Source organism: Psammomys obesus, unplaced genomic scaffold (genome assembly GCF_907164565.1).
Source record: "Psammomys obesus unplaced genomic scaffold, mPsaObe1.curated_primary_1811, whole genome shotgun sequence".
Lineage (NCBI taxonomy): Eukaryota > Metazoa > Chordata > Mammalia > Rodentia > Muridae > Psammomys > Psammomys obesus.
In genome coordinates this window covers 20,071,367-20,087,233 of record NW_026592510.1, presented here as the reverse complement: position 1 = coordinate 20,087,233, position 15,867 = coordinate 20,071,367, and the positions used below count along the sequence as shown (strand labels likewise).

At 36.6% G+C, this 15,867-nt stretch overlaps 1 protein-coding gene and 1 pseudogene across 5 annotated transcripts in view; both read right to left on the bottom strand.

Moving 5' to 3' along the window:
* Positions 1–15,867, bottom strand: part of Vps13a (vacuolar protein sorting 13 homolog A) — a 195,576-nt gene that overhangs the window by 133,206 nt on the left and 46,503 nt on the right. For all 5 annotated transcript variants that reach the window (XM_055614054.1, XM_055614056.1, XM_055614057.1 and 2 more), the window contains 4 exons: positions 14,728–14,864; positions 12,369–12,501; positions 11,153–11,270; positions 8,582–8,720 (listed from right to left, as the gene is read on the bottom strand). In XM_055614054.1, coding sequence (XP_055470029.1) covers positions 8,582–8,720; positions 11,153–11,270; positions 12,369–12,501; positions 14,728–14,864 — 527 coding nt within the window. The remainder of the gene's footprint in view (positions 1–8,581; positions 8,721–11,152; positions 11,271–12,368; positions 12,502–14,727; positions 14,865–15,867) is intronic.
* Positions 76–653, bottom strand: LOC129681858 (60S ribosomal protein L29-like; annotated as a pseudogene).

The following is a 15,867-nucleotide window of genomic DNA, read 5'->3' as shown; positions in this document are numbered from 1 at the left end:
TTAGATTATATATATATTATTTATATATAAATATTTATATATATATATATTTTTTTTAACAGATCTTGTCTTAGGTTTATTTGTAAAAACAGCATAGGACATTGGTCATCTGTAAATAGTGTGTAGGTGGGTGTGTCACACCAGTCCGCCTGTCTTCACATTAGTAGAACCATTTCCTACGGGGCCTTCACAGGGGCCTGGGCACCTTTGGGAGCCTGAGCTGGAGCTGGAGCTAGAGCCTTGCCCTTAGCTGGAGCTGTGGCCTCTGCCTTGATTTGAACTTTGGGCTTTGATTTGCAGAGCCTACGACCCTCAGCCATGTAGCTTCGAATCCGCTTCCCAAGCTTGGGGTGAGCAATGAAAGCCAGACGGCTGAATTTGCGGCTGGAGGCCTTTGGCATCTTGGGTTTAACAGCTGCAGGCTTCACAAGGGCCTTGTTGGCCTCTGTTTCCGCACCCACTTCTTTTGCGTTGTTTGCTTGCATCTTCTTCAGGCTTTTCTTGTTGTGCTTCTTGGCAAAGCGCATGTTCCTCAAGAATTTGGGGTCCACCCCCTTAAGAGATTCCTATCTTTGTGACTGGGGTTTCTTGATGCCATTTCTGTGCCATTTGTGGGACTGGTTGTATGTGGTGTGGTTCTTGGACTTGGCCATGTCTGCACAGTAACCCGCGGCTCCCGCAGCAAAGAGCTAGATTTTGTATTTTTAAGAGTAGAAAAGCTCAACTGAAAAAGTCTATGCAAATATTTCAACATTCAGAGAGAGGAAAAAAAAAGACTAAGTCTGAAATTTAAGATATTCCTGATCCTAACCAATTTAGGATAAGAGACATTCAACCTTATTATCATCAACTAAATCTCATACAGAAAGGATAATGTATCATGAAAGATAAGATGAAAGTGAGAATGCAATACTAATCAATTCATTTACAGATTAAAGGAGCAAACTGTAAGATTATCTTAATAGATACAGGAAAGGGAAAGGCATCCCAGTATCTATCCAAGAGAAATGCTCAGAGAACTAGAAATAGTAATTTATAATTTGTTAAAGAATGTCTAAGTAAAGCCTAAATTATCAAATTAAAAAAAAAAAGACTAAGTGCAGACCACCCTTAGGTCCAACTCAGCAGCAGCCCAGTCCACTGGAACCAAGACTAACTCATCCCTTGAATCTTGCACCATGGCTTGGATGATCTCATGATGATCTCAGAATCACCTGAGCAGGGCATGACTCTCTTCTTTTGCTTAAGGATAATGTGTGCTTGCAACTATTTGGTAGTATTTTCATGTTCCATATGATTTTTAAGTCAACACTATTTTTCATTTTACTCTATTTTTCCCTTTAGTACAAGCTAGCCATGTATAGTTGGATAAGCGTCTTCTTAACCCTAGCTTCTAAGATGACTAGTTGAATCTGTGACATAATTTTTTAATCAAATCACTGTCTTAGAACACTCCTGATAGCATATTCATATTTTTTGTATTACAAATAAACTAACCATTGTCCAAATCTTTAATTCCTGGTTCCTTTTTCGTTTCACACAGTGTTTTTTTGTTTTTGATTTTTTTTCCCTTATTAAACCTCTCAACTATTCTAGTAACAAAGAAAGAAAAAAACTAATCATACCCTTCACACTTTAGTAATCACACCAACTAACTATTCAAGCTCATTACTTATAAGTTCTACATTACACACACACACACACACACACACACACACACACAAAGACAGTTCAGCTAGATTGCTTGTCAATTTATAAGGACTTTTTTTTATTAATTATACTTTATTCACTTTGTATCCCCCCATAAGCCCCTCCCTCCTCCCCTCCCGATCCCACCCTCCCACCCCCTTCTTCACCATGCCCCTCCCCAAGTGCACTGATAGGGGAGGTCCTCCTCTCCTTCCTTCTGATCTTAGTCTATCAGATCTCATCAGGAATAGCTATATTGTCATCTTCTGTGGCCTGGTAAGGCTGCTCCCCCCTCAGGGGGAGGTGATCAAAGAGCAGGCCAATCAGATTGTGTCAGAGGCAGTCCTTCTTCCCATTACTATGTAACCCACTTGGACACTAAACTGCCATGGGCTACATCTGTGCAGGGGTTCTAGGTTATCTCCATAAATGCTACTTGGTTGGAGTATGAGTCTCTGGGAAGACCCCTGTGTTCAATTTCTGGTTCTGTTGCTCTCCTTGTGGAGTTCCTGTCCTCTCCAGATATTACTATTTCCCACTTCTTACATAAGATTCCATGCACATTGCCCAACAGTTGGCCATAAGTCTCAGCATCTGCTTTGATAGTCTGCAGGGCAGAGGCTTTCAAAGGCCCTCTGTGGCAGGTTCCTAGGTTGTTTCCTGTTTTCTTCTTCTTCTGATGTCCTTCCTCTTTGCCTTTCAGGATGGGAATTGAGCATTTTAGTCAGGGTCCTCTCTCTTGATTAGTTTCTTTAGATGTACAGATTTTAGTAGGTTTATCCTATATTACATGTCTATATGAGTGAGTATATACCATGTGTGTCTTTCTGCTTCTGGAACAGCTCACTCAGGATGATCCTTTCCAGGTCCTACCATTTACCTGCAAATTTCATGATTTCCTTATTTTTCATTGCTGAGTAATATTCCATTGTGTAGATGTACCACAATTTCTGCATCCATTCTTCAGTTGAGGGGCACCTGGGCTGTTTCCAGCTTCTGGCTATTACAAATAAAGCTGCTCCAAACATGGTTGAGCAAATGTCCTTATTGTATACTTGAGCCTCTTTTGGATATATGCCTAGGAGTGGTATGGCTGGATCTTGAGGAAGCGCTATCCCTAGTTGTCTGAGAAAGCACCAGATAGATTTCCAGAGTGTTTGTACAAGTTTACATTCCCACCAGCAGTGGAGGAGGGTTCCCCTTTCTCCACATCCTCTCCAGCAAGTGTTGTCACTCGAGTTTTTCATCTTGGCCATTCTGATGGGTGTAAGGTGAAATCTCAGGGTCATTTTGATTTGCATTTCCCTGATGGCTAATAACGCTGAGCATTTCTTTAAGTGTTTCTCTGCCATTCTAAATTCCTCTACAGAGAATTCTCTGTTTAGCTCTGTTCCCCATTTTTTAATTGGATTACTTGGTTTGCTGCCTTTCAGCTTCTTTAGTTCTATAAGGACTTTTTTATGATGTCAAAAAACATGTTTGTGATTTCTACGACAGTCCTCAGCAGAAGGAGCTTTAATACCCATGTGTCTATATATAATTTCTTAAAGATTAGAATGGAGGGTTTTTATAACACATGCCTTGAAATTCTTCTAACCTTATCTGTTATACAGTTCTAATGCTAATTTTAACTGTTATTATTTCAACACTTTCTTGATGCCAAAATCTGCAAGGGAATGCCAGAACTACCATAACAAGAGACCACAGAATCAAAGGTTCAAACCACAGAAAGTATTTTCTAACAATTCTGGAGGCCCAAAGGTGAAGACTTAGGTATTTTGAAAAAAAACAAAAAACCTATTTTTAAGCCTCTGTCTGTAGCCTGAAGAGTGCCTCCTCTTGCTGCGCTCTCACTCAGCATTTGCTATGTATATATGCGCCTCCACTGTTTCTTTTTATTACATTTCCTGTTATCAAGTCACCAATCAGTCCCAAATTACAGTCCATCCTAATAGTGTTCTTTGAATTTAATCAGTGTTTAAAGAGCCCACTTCCAAAGCATGCATACTGTAAGGTATTAGGGGGTTAAGGTTCCATATATAAATTTAAAAGTAGCACAATTAGGGCCCAAACAGTCATACAAATCTAACAAAATATATGTAGTAAATGTATGTTTAAAGGCTTTAACACCCCCTCCCCCCAAAAAACACTAAAATAACCTACTGGAGAAATATACTTTTATACTGAATTGGAAGACATGATAGAGCTAAGATTTCAATTTTCAATAGTATTATTGAGTAAGTAACTGAGTAGTATTCATACCAAACTCATCAGGATTGATGGAAATTGACAACTTGACTATAAAAGCATAAAAACTATTTAAAAACAAACAAACAAACTGAAAAACTTACCCTACCCTATTTCAAGTACTTACTAACAGACTATTGTATAATTATAACAGAATGCTACTAAAAAAAAAGAAACGATATAAATGGAAAAGGCAGACATAGCAGTCACTGAAAAAGAACAGAAACAAACACACGCATATATAATCCATTCATGGGGGAAATGCATTTAAAAATAATAAGATTGACATAATTAGAAAGACAGATGTAAAAAGAGACTGAAGACATTAAAGGATTACGTTGAAATATTAATGTAAAAATTCATATACACTTATAAAGCAACTCTAAGACTACTAAATTTTTAGAATAAAACACAGGAAAAAAAAATCCCTTGGGCTGGAGAGATAGCTCAGAGGTTCAGAGCACTAGCTACTCTTCCAGAGGTCATGAGTTTGACTCCCAGCACCCACATGGTGGCTCATAACGATCTATAATGAGATTTGGTGCCCTTTGCTGATGTGCAGGTGTACATGCAAACAGAACATTGTATACATAATAAATAAATCTTTTTAACAAAAATCTGTCAACTTTATTAGTAGTTGAAGATTTAAGAAATGTTGTATTAAAAAGCTTCATTTAAAAAGAAAATTATAGCTGGGTATGGTGGCGCCACTGAGCCATCTCTTCTGGCTTTGATTCCCATAAGAATTATGTTTAAAGGCATTGCAAGCCTGTAATCCCAGCACTCAGAAGGTAGAGGGAGTCTCTGTGCTTTTGAGGCCAGCCTGACCTACAAGTGAGTCCAGGACAGCCAAGACTACAGAGAGAAGCACTGTCTTGAAAAAAACCAAAAACAGACAAGCAAACAAACAAATGGATCAATTAATAATTCTCTTTCACCAAAATTAAAAACATATGCACTTCAAAGATTTAATAAAACAAAATGATCAAATACAAAGTAGAAAATAATAGTGTAAAACACTAAAGTGATCAGGGATAATAGGACAGTATATCAGCAATTCATTACCAAATGGATTGGAGAATAGGGATTCAAATTAGTTTTGCATTTTTTTAAATTGTAGATTACTTGAAAAGAAGCAAATTTAATAAACTACGAATAAGTCAAGAGGGCGAGAACTGAAGAAAAATGAGATTAGATAACTTCTTTAGTTCTTTATATATATTGGATATCAGCCCTCTGTCAGATATAGGGTTGGTGAAGATCCTTTCCCAGTCTGTAGGCTGTCATTTTGTTCTGATAATAGTGTCCTTTGTTTACAGAAGCTTTTCAGTTTCATGAGGTCCCGTTTATTGATTGTTGCTCTTAGAGCCTATGCTGTTGGTGTTCTGTTCAGGAAGTTGTCTCCTGTGCCAATGACTTCTAGGCTCTTCCCCACTTTTTCTTCTAACTGATTTAGTGTATCTGGTTTTATGTTGAGGTCTTTGATCCACTTGGACTTTAGTTTTGTGCAGGGTGATAAATATAAATCTATTTTCATTTTTCTGCATGTAGACATCCAGTTAGACCAGCACCATTTGTTGAAGATGCTGTTTTTTGTTTTTGTTTTTGTTTCCCCCCATTGAATGGTTTTGGCTTCTTTGTCAAAAATCAAGTATTCATAGGTGTGTGGGTTTATTTCTGGATCTTCTATTCGGTTCCATTGATCCACTTTTCTGCTTCTATGCCAATACCATGCCGTTTTTATTACTATTGCTATATAGTACAGCTTGAGATCAGGGATGGAGATACCTCCAGATGATCTGATGTTGTAGAGGATCATTTTAGAAATTCTGAGTTTTTTGCTTCTCCATATAAGTTGATAATTTTTCTTTCAAGGTCTGTAAAGAATTGTGTTGGTATTTTGATGGGAACTGCATTGAATCTGTTGATTGCTTTTGGCAGAATGGCCATTTTCACTATGTTAATCCTACCGATCCATGAGCACAGGAGATCTTTCCATCTTCTCATATCTTTTTCAATTTCTTTCTTCAGGGACTTGAAGTTTTTTTTCAAACAGTCCTTTCACCTGCTTGGTTAGAGTCACCCCAAGGTACTTTATATTAGTGGCTATTGTGAAGGGTATTGTTTCCCTGATTTCTTTCTCGGCCCTTGTGCAGTGGGTATACAGGAGGGCTTCTGGTTTGGTTGTTTTTTTTTTTTTTTGAGTTAATTTTGTATCAAGCCACTTTGTTGAAGTGTTTTGTTCAGCTGTTTACCAGCTGAAAGAGTTCTCTGGTTGAATTTTTGGGGTCACTCATGTGTACTATCATATCATCTGCGAATAATGAAACTTTAACGTCTTCCTTTCTGATTTGTATCCCCTTGATCTCCTTATTTGTCTTATTGCTCTAGTTAGGACTTCAAATACTATGTTGAAGAGATATGGACAGAGTGGGCAGCCTGGCCTTGTCCCTGATTTTAGTGGGGTTGATTTAAGTTTCTCTCCATTGAGTTTGATGTTGGCTATAGGCTTGCTATATATTGCCTTTACTATGTTTAGGTATATGCCTTGTATCCCTGATCTAAGACTTTAAACATGAATGGGTGTTGGCTTTTGTTGAAATAATCTCCATGACCACCATGGACTAAAGCTAGACCTCAACAACAATGGAAACAGCAAAAAGCCTACACACACATGGAAACTGAACAACTTGCTACTCAGTGACAGCTGGGTTAAGGAAGAAATAAAAAAAGAAATTAAAGACTTCCTAGAATTCAATGAAAATGAAGGTACAACATACCCAAATTTATGGGACACAATGAAAGCAGTGCTCAGAGGGAAATTCATAGCACTAAGTGTTTTCAAGAAGAAATTTGTAACATCTCATACAAGCAACTTAATGGCCCAACTAAAAGCCCTAGAAAAAAAGAAGCAGAAACACCCAAGAGGAGTAGACAGCTGGAAATAATCAAACTCTGGGCTGAAATCAATCAATTAGAATAATTGAAAATAAAACTAATCAAAGAATTAATGAAACCAAAAGCTGGTTCTTTGAGAAAATCAACAGATAGACAAACCCTTAGCCAAACTAACTAAAAGGCAGAGAGAAACTATCCAAATCAGCAAAATCAGAAATGAAAAGGGGGACATAACTACAGACACTGAGGAAATCCAAACAATCATTAGGTTGTACTACAAAAGCCTATATGCCACAAAATTTGAAAATCTAAAAGAAATGGACAATTTTCTTTATAGATTCCATCTACCAAAATTAAGTCAAGATCAGGTAGAAAGATTGAATAGCCCTATATCCCCCAAGGAAATTGAAGCAGTCATTAACAGTCTCACTTCCAAAAAAAGCCCTGGGCCAGATGGATTCAGCACAGAATTCTACCAGACCTTCAAAGAAGTGTTAACTCCAATTCTCTTCAAACTATTCCACAAAATAAAAACAGAAGGAACATTACCAAACTCATTCTATGAAGCCAGTCATCTCAATGCCTAAACCACACAAAGACCCAACAAAAGAGATTAGATATTTTCAAGAAAGATTACTTTAGAAAGAGGAAAGTCACATAATTAACAGTTAACTCAAAAGTAATGAGAAAATAACTGTGACTATATAGAAATAAAAACTTAATGCATAGTAAAAATAAATAAAACTATGCACTAAAAATCAAATGTGAAAAAGTAACTCCAAATGAGCAATAAATTTCCATTAATTATAAAACCATAACACATGCATATGTTTCACAATACCAGTTCAAACAAATTAAAGTCATTATACTTAGGCAAAGATGTTCTTTAAAAGATACACAAATTAAATGCAGAAGGCAACATTTTCATAAAGTATTAAGAATGGCTAACACTCAAGAACAATTAGAGCAGAGAAAGATACCTGCTCACTGCACAGCAGGCCTTTCAGATCAGTAAGCAACATAAATAGCACAGAGGCTTATTAATATTTTAAAGCTTAGGCCTTCTGCTGGTTAGTCTCTCTACTACTCTAACTCAACTAATCCTGGCAATACATCCAACCATGTGGCCAGGTCTACCTCTGTGATCTACTCTGGTCTATCTGTTTACACACATACAACCATGTCTGTTAGCGAATCCCCTTTCTCATTCCTTTTCCCAGAGTCCCTCTCTTTACCTGTAACATCTATCTTCCACTTCCTGCCTGGCTACTGGTCATCAGTTCTTTATTACAGCCAATAGGCAAGTGAGGAAGGATAAATATTTACAAAATATGAGAATGGTGATAGACTATAGCAATAACAATAATGGGGCTGAAGAGATGGCTTGGCGCTTAAGAGCATTGGTTTCAATTCCCACATAGTACCCACATAGTAATAGCTCATAACTGTCTATAACTCCTATTCAGGGACATGACATACATGCAGGCAAAACACCAATGTAAATAAAATACAATTAAATAATTATTTAAAAAACAAAGAAACAACAATAACAAGATTCAGACACTACTTAGCTCTTTTCTGGTAAAGCAATCAACAACTGACATTACAGAGACACACCTTTACACAATGTGCCCCAACAACTGAAAATCAAAATGACTATAAATAATTTCACCTGTGGTTACTTCAAATACTACTTTGAAATCTAATTCTCAATGTAATCTTTCATTAATTCTGAAAAAGACATTACCGGTAATGATCTGGCAGGGGCAGGTACATCAGTTACAGGTTTAGGTTTTGGAATGCTTTCCAACAATTCCATAATTCCTTGCAGTTTTTTATCCGAGATTCGTAATGAAAGAAGAGGTAACTTTCCAGAAATCTTGAATCTATTTTTTTAGAGACAAGAATCATTACAGAGTAAATTTTATTCTGGTTTAAGTCCACTAATTTAAAAAAGAATGAAATTAGTGATGTGCATCAGTGACAGAAGGTTTGCTGAGTAAGCAGGACATCCTGGGTTCAGTGCTTAGCACCTACACCTTAAACAAAACAAAAACAGAGAGACTACACTGAAACCCTTAAATTCAACAAATATTTAAAAATAAAAATTCTAAACCACAAATCACTACAATTTACATCTTGCCTTATAAAGCCTAGATGGAACAGCCTTAATACTGTCCAGAGGCTTATTTATTGTCTCTCTAGTATTTCCCAAATACAGATGACAACATTATTAATTATCAATTACATATGTGACTGCCATTAAAGAATTTATATGCCACCATTATATGCCCATACCTATGAGGATCACAGCCTATTTATTATTTTTTGTTATTTGTTTGTTTTGTTTTTGGAGATAGGGTTTCTCTGTGTTGTCCTGGCTGTCCTGGACTCACTTTGCACACCAGGTTAGCCTCAAGCTCACAAAAATCTGCCTGCATCTGCCTCTTGCGTGCTGAGTGCCTGGACACTGCCTATTTCTAACAGCATTTCTATGTATAAGTTCTCATATGCATATATGCTTAAGCATAGCAAGGGATTTTACATTGGAACCATAATTTAAAACTAAACCTGAGGGTTTTTTTTTCTTTTAATTGTTTTGCTTACAGCTAAGATACTGAAGTAAAGAGGGATTATGGCCCTAGAGATGACTCAGGGGAGAAAGGCACTTACCCTTAAGGGACACTTGCCCAATGACCTACGTTTGATTCCTCAGAACCCACATGGTGGAGGGTGAGAACTGACTCTATCAAGTGGTCCTTTGATTTTCACATGCCCACTGAGATACCTGCATATGCTAGCCCTCCCACCATTGTAGAGACATAATAAATAATGTCTGAAAAATTAAAAATAAGCTGGGCGTGGCACACACATTTTAATCCCAGGACTCAGGGAGGCAGAAGAGGGTGGATCACTGTGAGTTAGAGGCCAGGCTGGTCTGTCTACAGAGAGAGTCCAGGACAGCCAAGGCTATATAGAGAAATCATGTCTCAAAAAAAAAAAACAAAAACAAACAAACAAACAAACAAAAAACAAAAATGAATGAACGAACGAATGAATGAAGTCAGGCTGGGAAAATGATTCCATTAGAAAAGTGCCTGCCAACAAGCTTAAGTACCTGATGTGAGATACCCAGCACTAAATAAAGATGGACATAGTGACACACATCTGCAATGCTAACACCTTAAAGAGAGGGGCGGTAAGACAGGGGCTTACCAGCTTCTGAAGCTACCAGAACCTGTAGGCAAACTGTGTGCTTTGGGTTCAGTGTTGAAAAACAGGGTGAAGAGTGACAGAAGGATACAAGATGCCCTGCTCTCCACACAAGTGTGCATGCACACATGTCCAAATATGCACATGCACACACATGCACCAACTCTGTAAAAGGTATGGCCCGTACACAGAATATTTTAACTCACTGTTTAACTCCCATGTTTTCCCGAAAATTCATTTTTTTTTTCAAATTATACATTTTGGTTGTTAAACATTGGTCTCTAAAAATGTACCTGAATTCCTTCAGAAAAATCTTAAGCTTTATGTCTAATAACCTAAATATTTGTAATTAATCCCATATACTGTGGTTTAACTTAATTACATAACTGTAGATCAATCCAATTAATGCATCAAAACCCTTTCCTTTTTTAAATTATGGAAGATGTAAAATGTGAAGAGGCTAGGGCTCAAAATGTTACCTACTAAGTAGCAGGTTAGCTAAGCATCATTGATCATGTAACTGCATGGACAAATACAAATGTGCTATGACTTGGGTTTTTTACTACCTTTTCATTTTCTACAGAATTAAAAAAAAGAAAAATAAGTCTATGTTAATCAATGCAGAAAACATAGTTTTTGCATGTAAATGAGAGTAACAATGGTACCATTTTAAGCAGACTGTAAAAGGCTTATTTAGGATATTACATATAATCTCCATGGTAACCAAACGAACCAATATTCACAAAGTATACAAAGTATACAAAAACAGAAGTGAGAAAGTAATCAAAACATGTTACAACAAATATAAAGCTAGCACAAATACAGGCTATCCCAGAAAATGAAGGAGAACAAGCTATGAAACATACAGAAAACAAAGGTCTATGAATATGGACATCCATTTTGGAAGATTAATAATAAAGTTCTAGAGATGGATGGTGGTGGTAGTGGCTGTATAATAATATGACTTCACTAAGATGTCACTAAAATAAATATTAAAAAGAGCGTCAGTGACAAATGGTATAATATGCATACTATGTAGTAAAGTCATTTCTTTCATTTGCTAAGAAAATCTACAACTATATAACAGATAATATATAATACATACTTGGGCATCTTGATATCCATGAAAACCATGGCTTTAGAGAGTTCTACATTGACATGCATAGGTATCAAAATATGCTGTGTAGACACATTGAGCTTCCGTGCTTCTCTCCAATTATCACCTAATCATGAAAACAGTTCACACTTATTATTAGCATAGTTTTATAAGACACAAAACCAAAAATTATCTAAAGGACATACAATCAGCAAGTCTTTTTGTTTCCATTATGTTTCTTATACTTCTTCACAAGACTATGTTCTATTACAAAAGAAAAAGGCCTGTTTTTTTTTAAAAGGCAGTATAGTTTTAGCCAAACATATTCTACCACCAAAATAATGCCACCAAAAGGCAATGAAAGGGCAGAAAAATTTTAATATACTTAATAGCTATGTTTATACTTTAATTCTCATAGGGATTTGTAACATTACATTTTAGAAAACAGACTCGAAACTTTCCTATAGTCAAAATGCTAAGGCTAAAACTCAAATTCATACTTAGCCCTACAAAAGATATGACCTGAAACATTCACCTCAGTGTTAACAGGCACATGCTGGTGAAAGAATAGTTAATTTATAGCCACAGATGTAAATGTAGCCAGGCTAGGAAGATAAATCATTTCATGAAGTGCTTGCCTGTCAAGGATGAACACCCGAGGTCAGTCCCCACTACCCACTTAAAAAAAGATTGGCAAGGTACTGTATGCTTAAAATCCCAGCACTAGGAAGGCAGCAATAAACAGATTTTTAGAGTGCACTGACAAGACAGCCTGGCCTAAAATGAATAAGGCCCAGCTCCCAAAAAGACATAAAATTTACCTAAATGGACTGGGGGACAAAATTACCTGGTTTCAAACCAGGAAATGTTACCAGTCATTTTTTGATTAGTTAAAAGTCAATGTTTGTTTTTTATTTAAATAAAATCATTGTAATGGGCTTACAAATAAAATATGTCATTCAGCTAGATTAACATGTTCAATCAAACACATGCCCTGTCACATGCATCTTAGCAAATGGCTATTCTGAAGCAGATGGTCTGTGCTTAGGGCTTTACACTTTCAAAATTAACTATATTTTAATTCACTAGGCAATATTAACTATCCATTTTAACTACAATACAAGAAAGTTCCAATCACAGGAAAGTCTTCAAGTACATCTTCACAGTGTCTCAAAACCTAATTAATCACTGGTAAAAATCAATCACTGGCATCTCCTGTACTTACCTACTCTACTGTAAAGCAACTGTATGCTTGTAAGCTGAACATCAAAATAATCATAAGCTCTATGCATTATCTCTTCAAGGTTGGTCCCACTTGGTCTCACATCTGGTAATCCAGATCGACTTTTACTTGTCACCTTAAAGTTAATTTTAATAGTTTAGACCATGTAAAGTACGTCAAAGTTACTGTTTAGATCTGTAACGTAAAAATTTAATAGGAAAGAGAGTGAGCTATCCCAGAAGCAGAAAGACACACACAGTATATACTCACTCATATAGACATATAGGATAAACCTACTAAAATCTGTACATCTAAAGAAACTAATCAAGAGGGAAAACTGGCTAAAATGCTCAATCCCCATCCAGAAAGGCAAAGAGGATGGACATCAGAAGAAGGAGAAAACAGGGAACAAGTTAGGAGCCTGCCACAGAGGGCCTCTGAAAGGCTCTGCCCTGCAGACTATCAAAGCAGATGCTGAGAATAAGGCCAAACTTTGGGCAGAGGGCAGGGAATCTTATGAAAGAAGTAGAAGTTAGTAAGACCTGGAGGGGACAGGAGCTCCACAAGAAGAGCAACAGATCCAAAAAATCTGGACACATGGGTCTTCCCTGAGACTGATAGTCCAACCAAGTAGCATGCATGGAGATAACCTAGAACCCCTGAACAGATGTAGCCCATGACAGTTCAGTCTCCTAGTGGGTTCCATAGTAATTGGAACAAGGATTGTCTCTGACATGAACTGATCGGCCTGCTCTTTGATCACCTCCCCCTGAGGGAGGAGCAGCCTTATCAGGCCACAGAGGAAGACAATGCAGCCACTTCTGATGAGACCTAATTGACTAGGATCAGAAGGAAGGAAATGAAGTCCTCCCCTATCAGTGGACTTGGGGAGGGGCATGCATGCAGAGGGTGCAGGAAGGGAGGGATTGGGAAGGGAGGAGGGAGGGAACAACAGGCGGGATACAAAATAAAGTGTAATTAATAAAAAAATTAAAATAAAAAAGTATTTAAAAAATTTAATAGGAAAGAATATACAGCTATTTAAAAAAATCATTATCCATGAGATGTGCAATAAAAGAGACGTATAAGGTAACAGTCACTATATATATAGTGAATATATATATAAAACATTTTTACTCTATTTCATACAGCTCAAGGAAAGTAAATTGTCAAAATGATTATCTCACCAGGCATAGTGGCATAAGCCTTTAATCCCTGCAGTCAGGAGAGCAGAGGCAGACAGATCTCTGTGAGTTCTTCAAGGCCAAATATATATAATTAGCTATATAAACTTTATTGTATTTATAATATAAACATATACCCAGTGGGTCTACTTAACTACTAAGTACAAAGGAATGGGAAGAGACAAACTTCTTAGGCAGCCAGAAGTCATATTGCGCTATCTGTGGACGTCAGTGGGTACTCTTCCAGACTTAATGACAGAACAGCGATAACAGAAGTACTCTGCATCTGGGCTCAGCAGCCACCAGCCAGCTATAACTAGTAAGCACTTAAAAGAAGCTCAAGTTTTTATTTATTTTTTTTATTTTATTTTTTTTTAAGTTTTTATTTTTAATTAATTAATTATTCTTTAACTGTAATAATCACATGACGTTAATGGGTACTATACTGAACAATTCAGATGTAGAATTATAAAGAAATGTTTCTACTTAACTTTTTGGAAGAAAACATTCATATAAACAAAAAGGAAAATGATACAATTAAGACCTGTCAACTTAAATATTTAAGTTATTAAAATTATACTTTAGCTACATATGCAATTAAAAAAAATATATATATATATATAGTGTAAACTTCTCCAGAAAGATTATTACCTGACTTTGTTCTATACACTGAGTCAAGTAAGATTTAAACTGAAGAGTAAAAAGCTTAGGCATGACTTTCAAATCTGTAAATACAATTCTTACCTGGCATGCAGGGCTCAAATGAAAATTTCTGATTTTGGAAATACAGGGAGGACAAAAATTACCTGATGAAGTGAAACTTTATTCACCAAGCACTTAAATCTTATTAAGGATTTCTGCTATATATTTAAACATCAATAATCTTAACCAAACTATCTAAAACCAGTGTATAACCTGGGATTATAAAGATTGCTCAGGAATTAAGAGCGCTTGCTCTTCTTGCAGAGGATTTGGGTTCAGTCCCCGACACCCACATGGCAGCTCACAATAGCCTGTAATTCAAGCTCCAGGAAATCTGGGAGCTTCTGGCTTCCTTGGGCAGTACATACATGTAGCATACCTACATACATGCAGAAAAACACTCACACATAAGTACACTTTAAACAAAAGAATATCACAAATGTCATGGCACCAATCAAACATTTATCAGTGTATACCTTTAAATGACCAAGATCCAAGAGAAGTAGATTTGATGTAGGGCTAAAAGTTCCATCTTGTGGGACAATAACATAGGAAGCCTTCACATTAATTCTGAGATCAAGAACTTTCTGTGTTTCAATAATATACAGCAAACCTGTAAAAGGATTAAAGCTTTGCAATGAGTAGTTTTCACAACCTACTTTATAAAAATAAAGCATAGACTCAAAAAACATGAAATGATATTGCAATAAAAAATATATAAAATCAGTGCTGATTTTAAAACACCCTACAGAAAAGCCAGGTGTGGTGGCACATACTTTTAACTGGAGAGATTGAGGAAGACCGATCTCTGTGAGTTCACGGCCAGCCTGTTCTACTGTTCTACAAGTTAAATTCCTAACCATCCAGGGCTACACAATAAGAATTGTATTTATAGATTAGAAAGTCATACCTAAGTTTTTTTACTATTCAAAAATCAAAAGAATACAAACATACCCTAGAACAAAGAATTTACAAATAGATTTACATCTTTCGGTGGCCAATACACATACAACTAATTAATCAAAGAACAGAACTGAAGCAACCCCCACCAAACAGTAAATCGGGGAGAAATTTTAAAAATCTCAGGTTTATATGTCTGTGTGAATGTATGCCCCCGTAGAGGAAAAAAGAGTCTGGTGGATTTCCTGTAGCTAGAGATACAAGTGGTGCTGGGAACGGAATTCGAGTCCTCTAGAGGACCATCAAGTGCTCTTAAGATCCTGAGCCATTGGGATGGAGTGTACACAGAATATGTGCTGAAGAGAGTAGAGGACAATTTCTGCTTGTGGTCCTCAGACAACTTCTACTTTTGAGACAGGAACTCTCACTGGCCTGTAATATGACCAAGTAGGCTAGGCTAATTTCCAAGGGGCCATCTTTGTTGCAAACCCCATCTCACCACTGCTGTGACTACAGGAGTACACAATAACACCTGGCTTTTTACATGAGGTTTTTTTTTTTTTTGTCTTTGTGAGCTAAATATCTTTCTATCTGGTGGTCCAGGGATCCAAACAACACAGGTCCTCATGTTTATGAAGCCAAGTGTTTTATCAAATGACACACATATACAGCCACCAAAAAAAAAAAAAAAAAAAAAAAAAAAAAAAAAAAAAAAA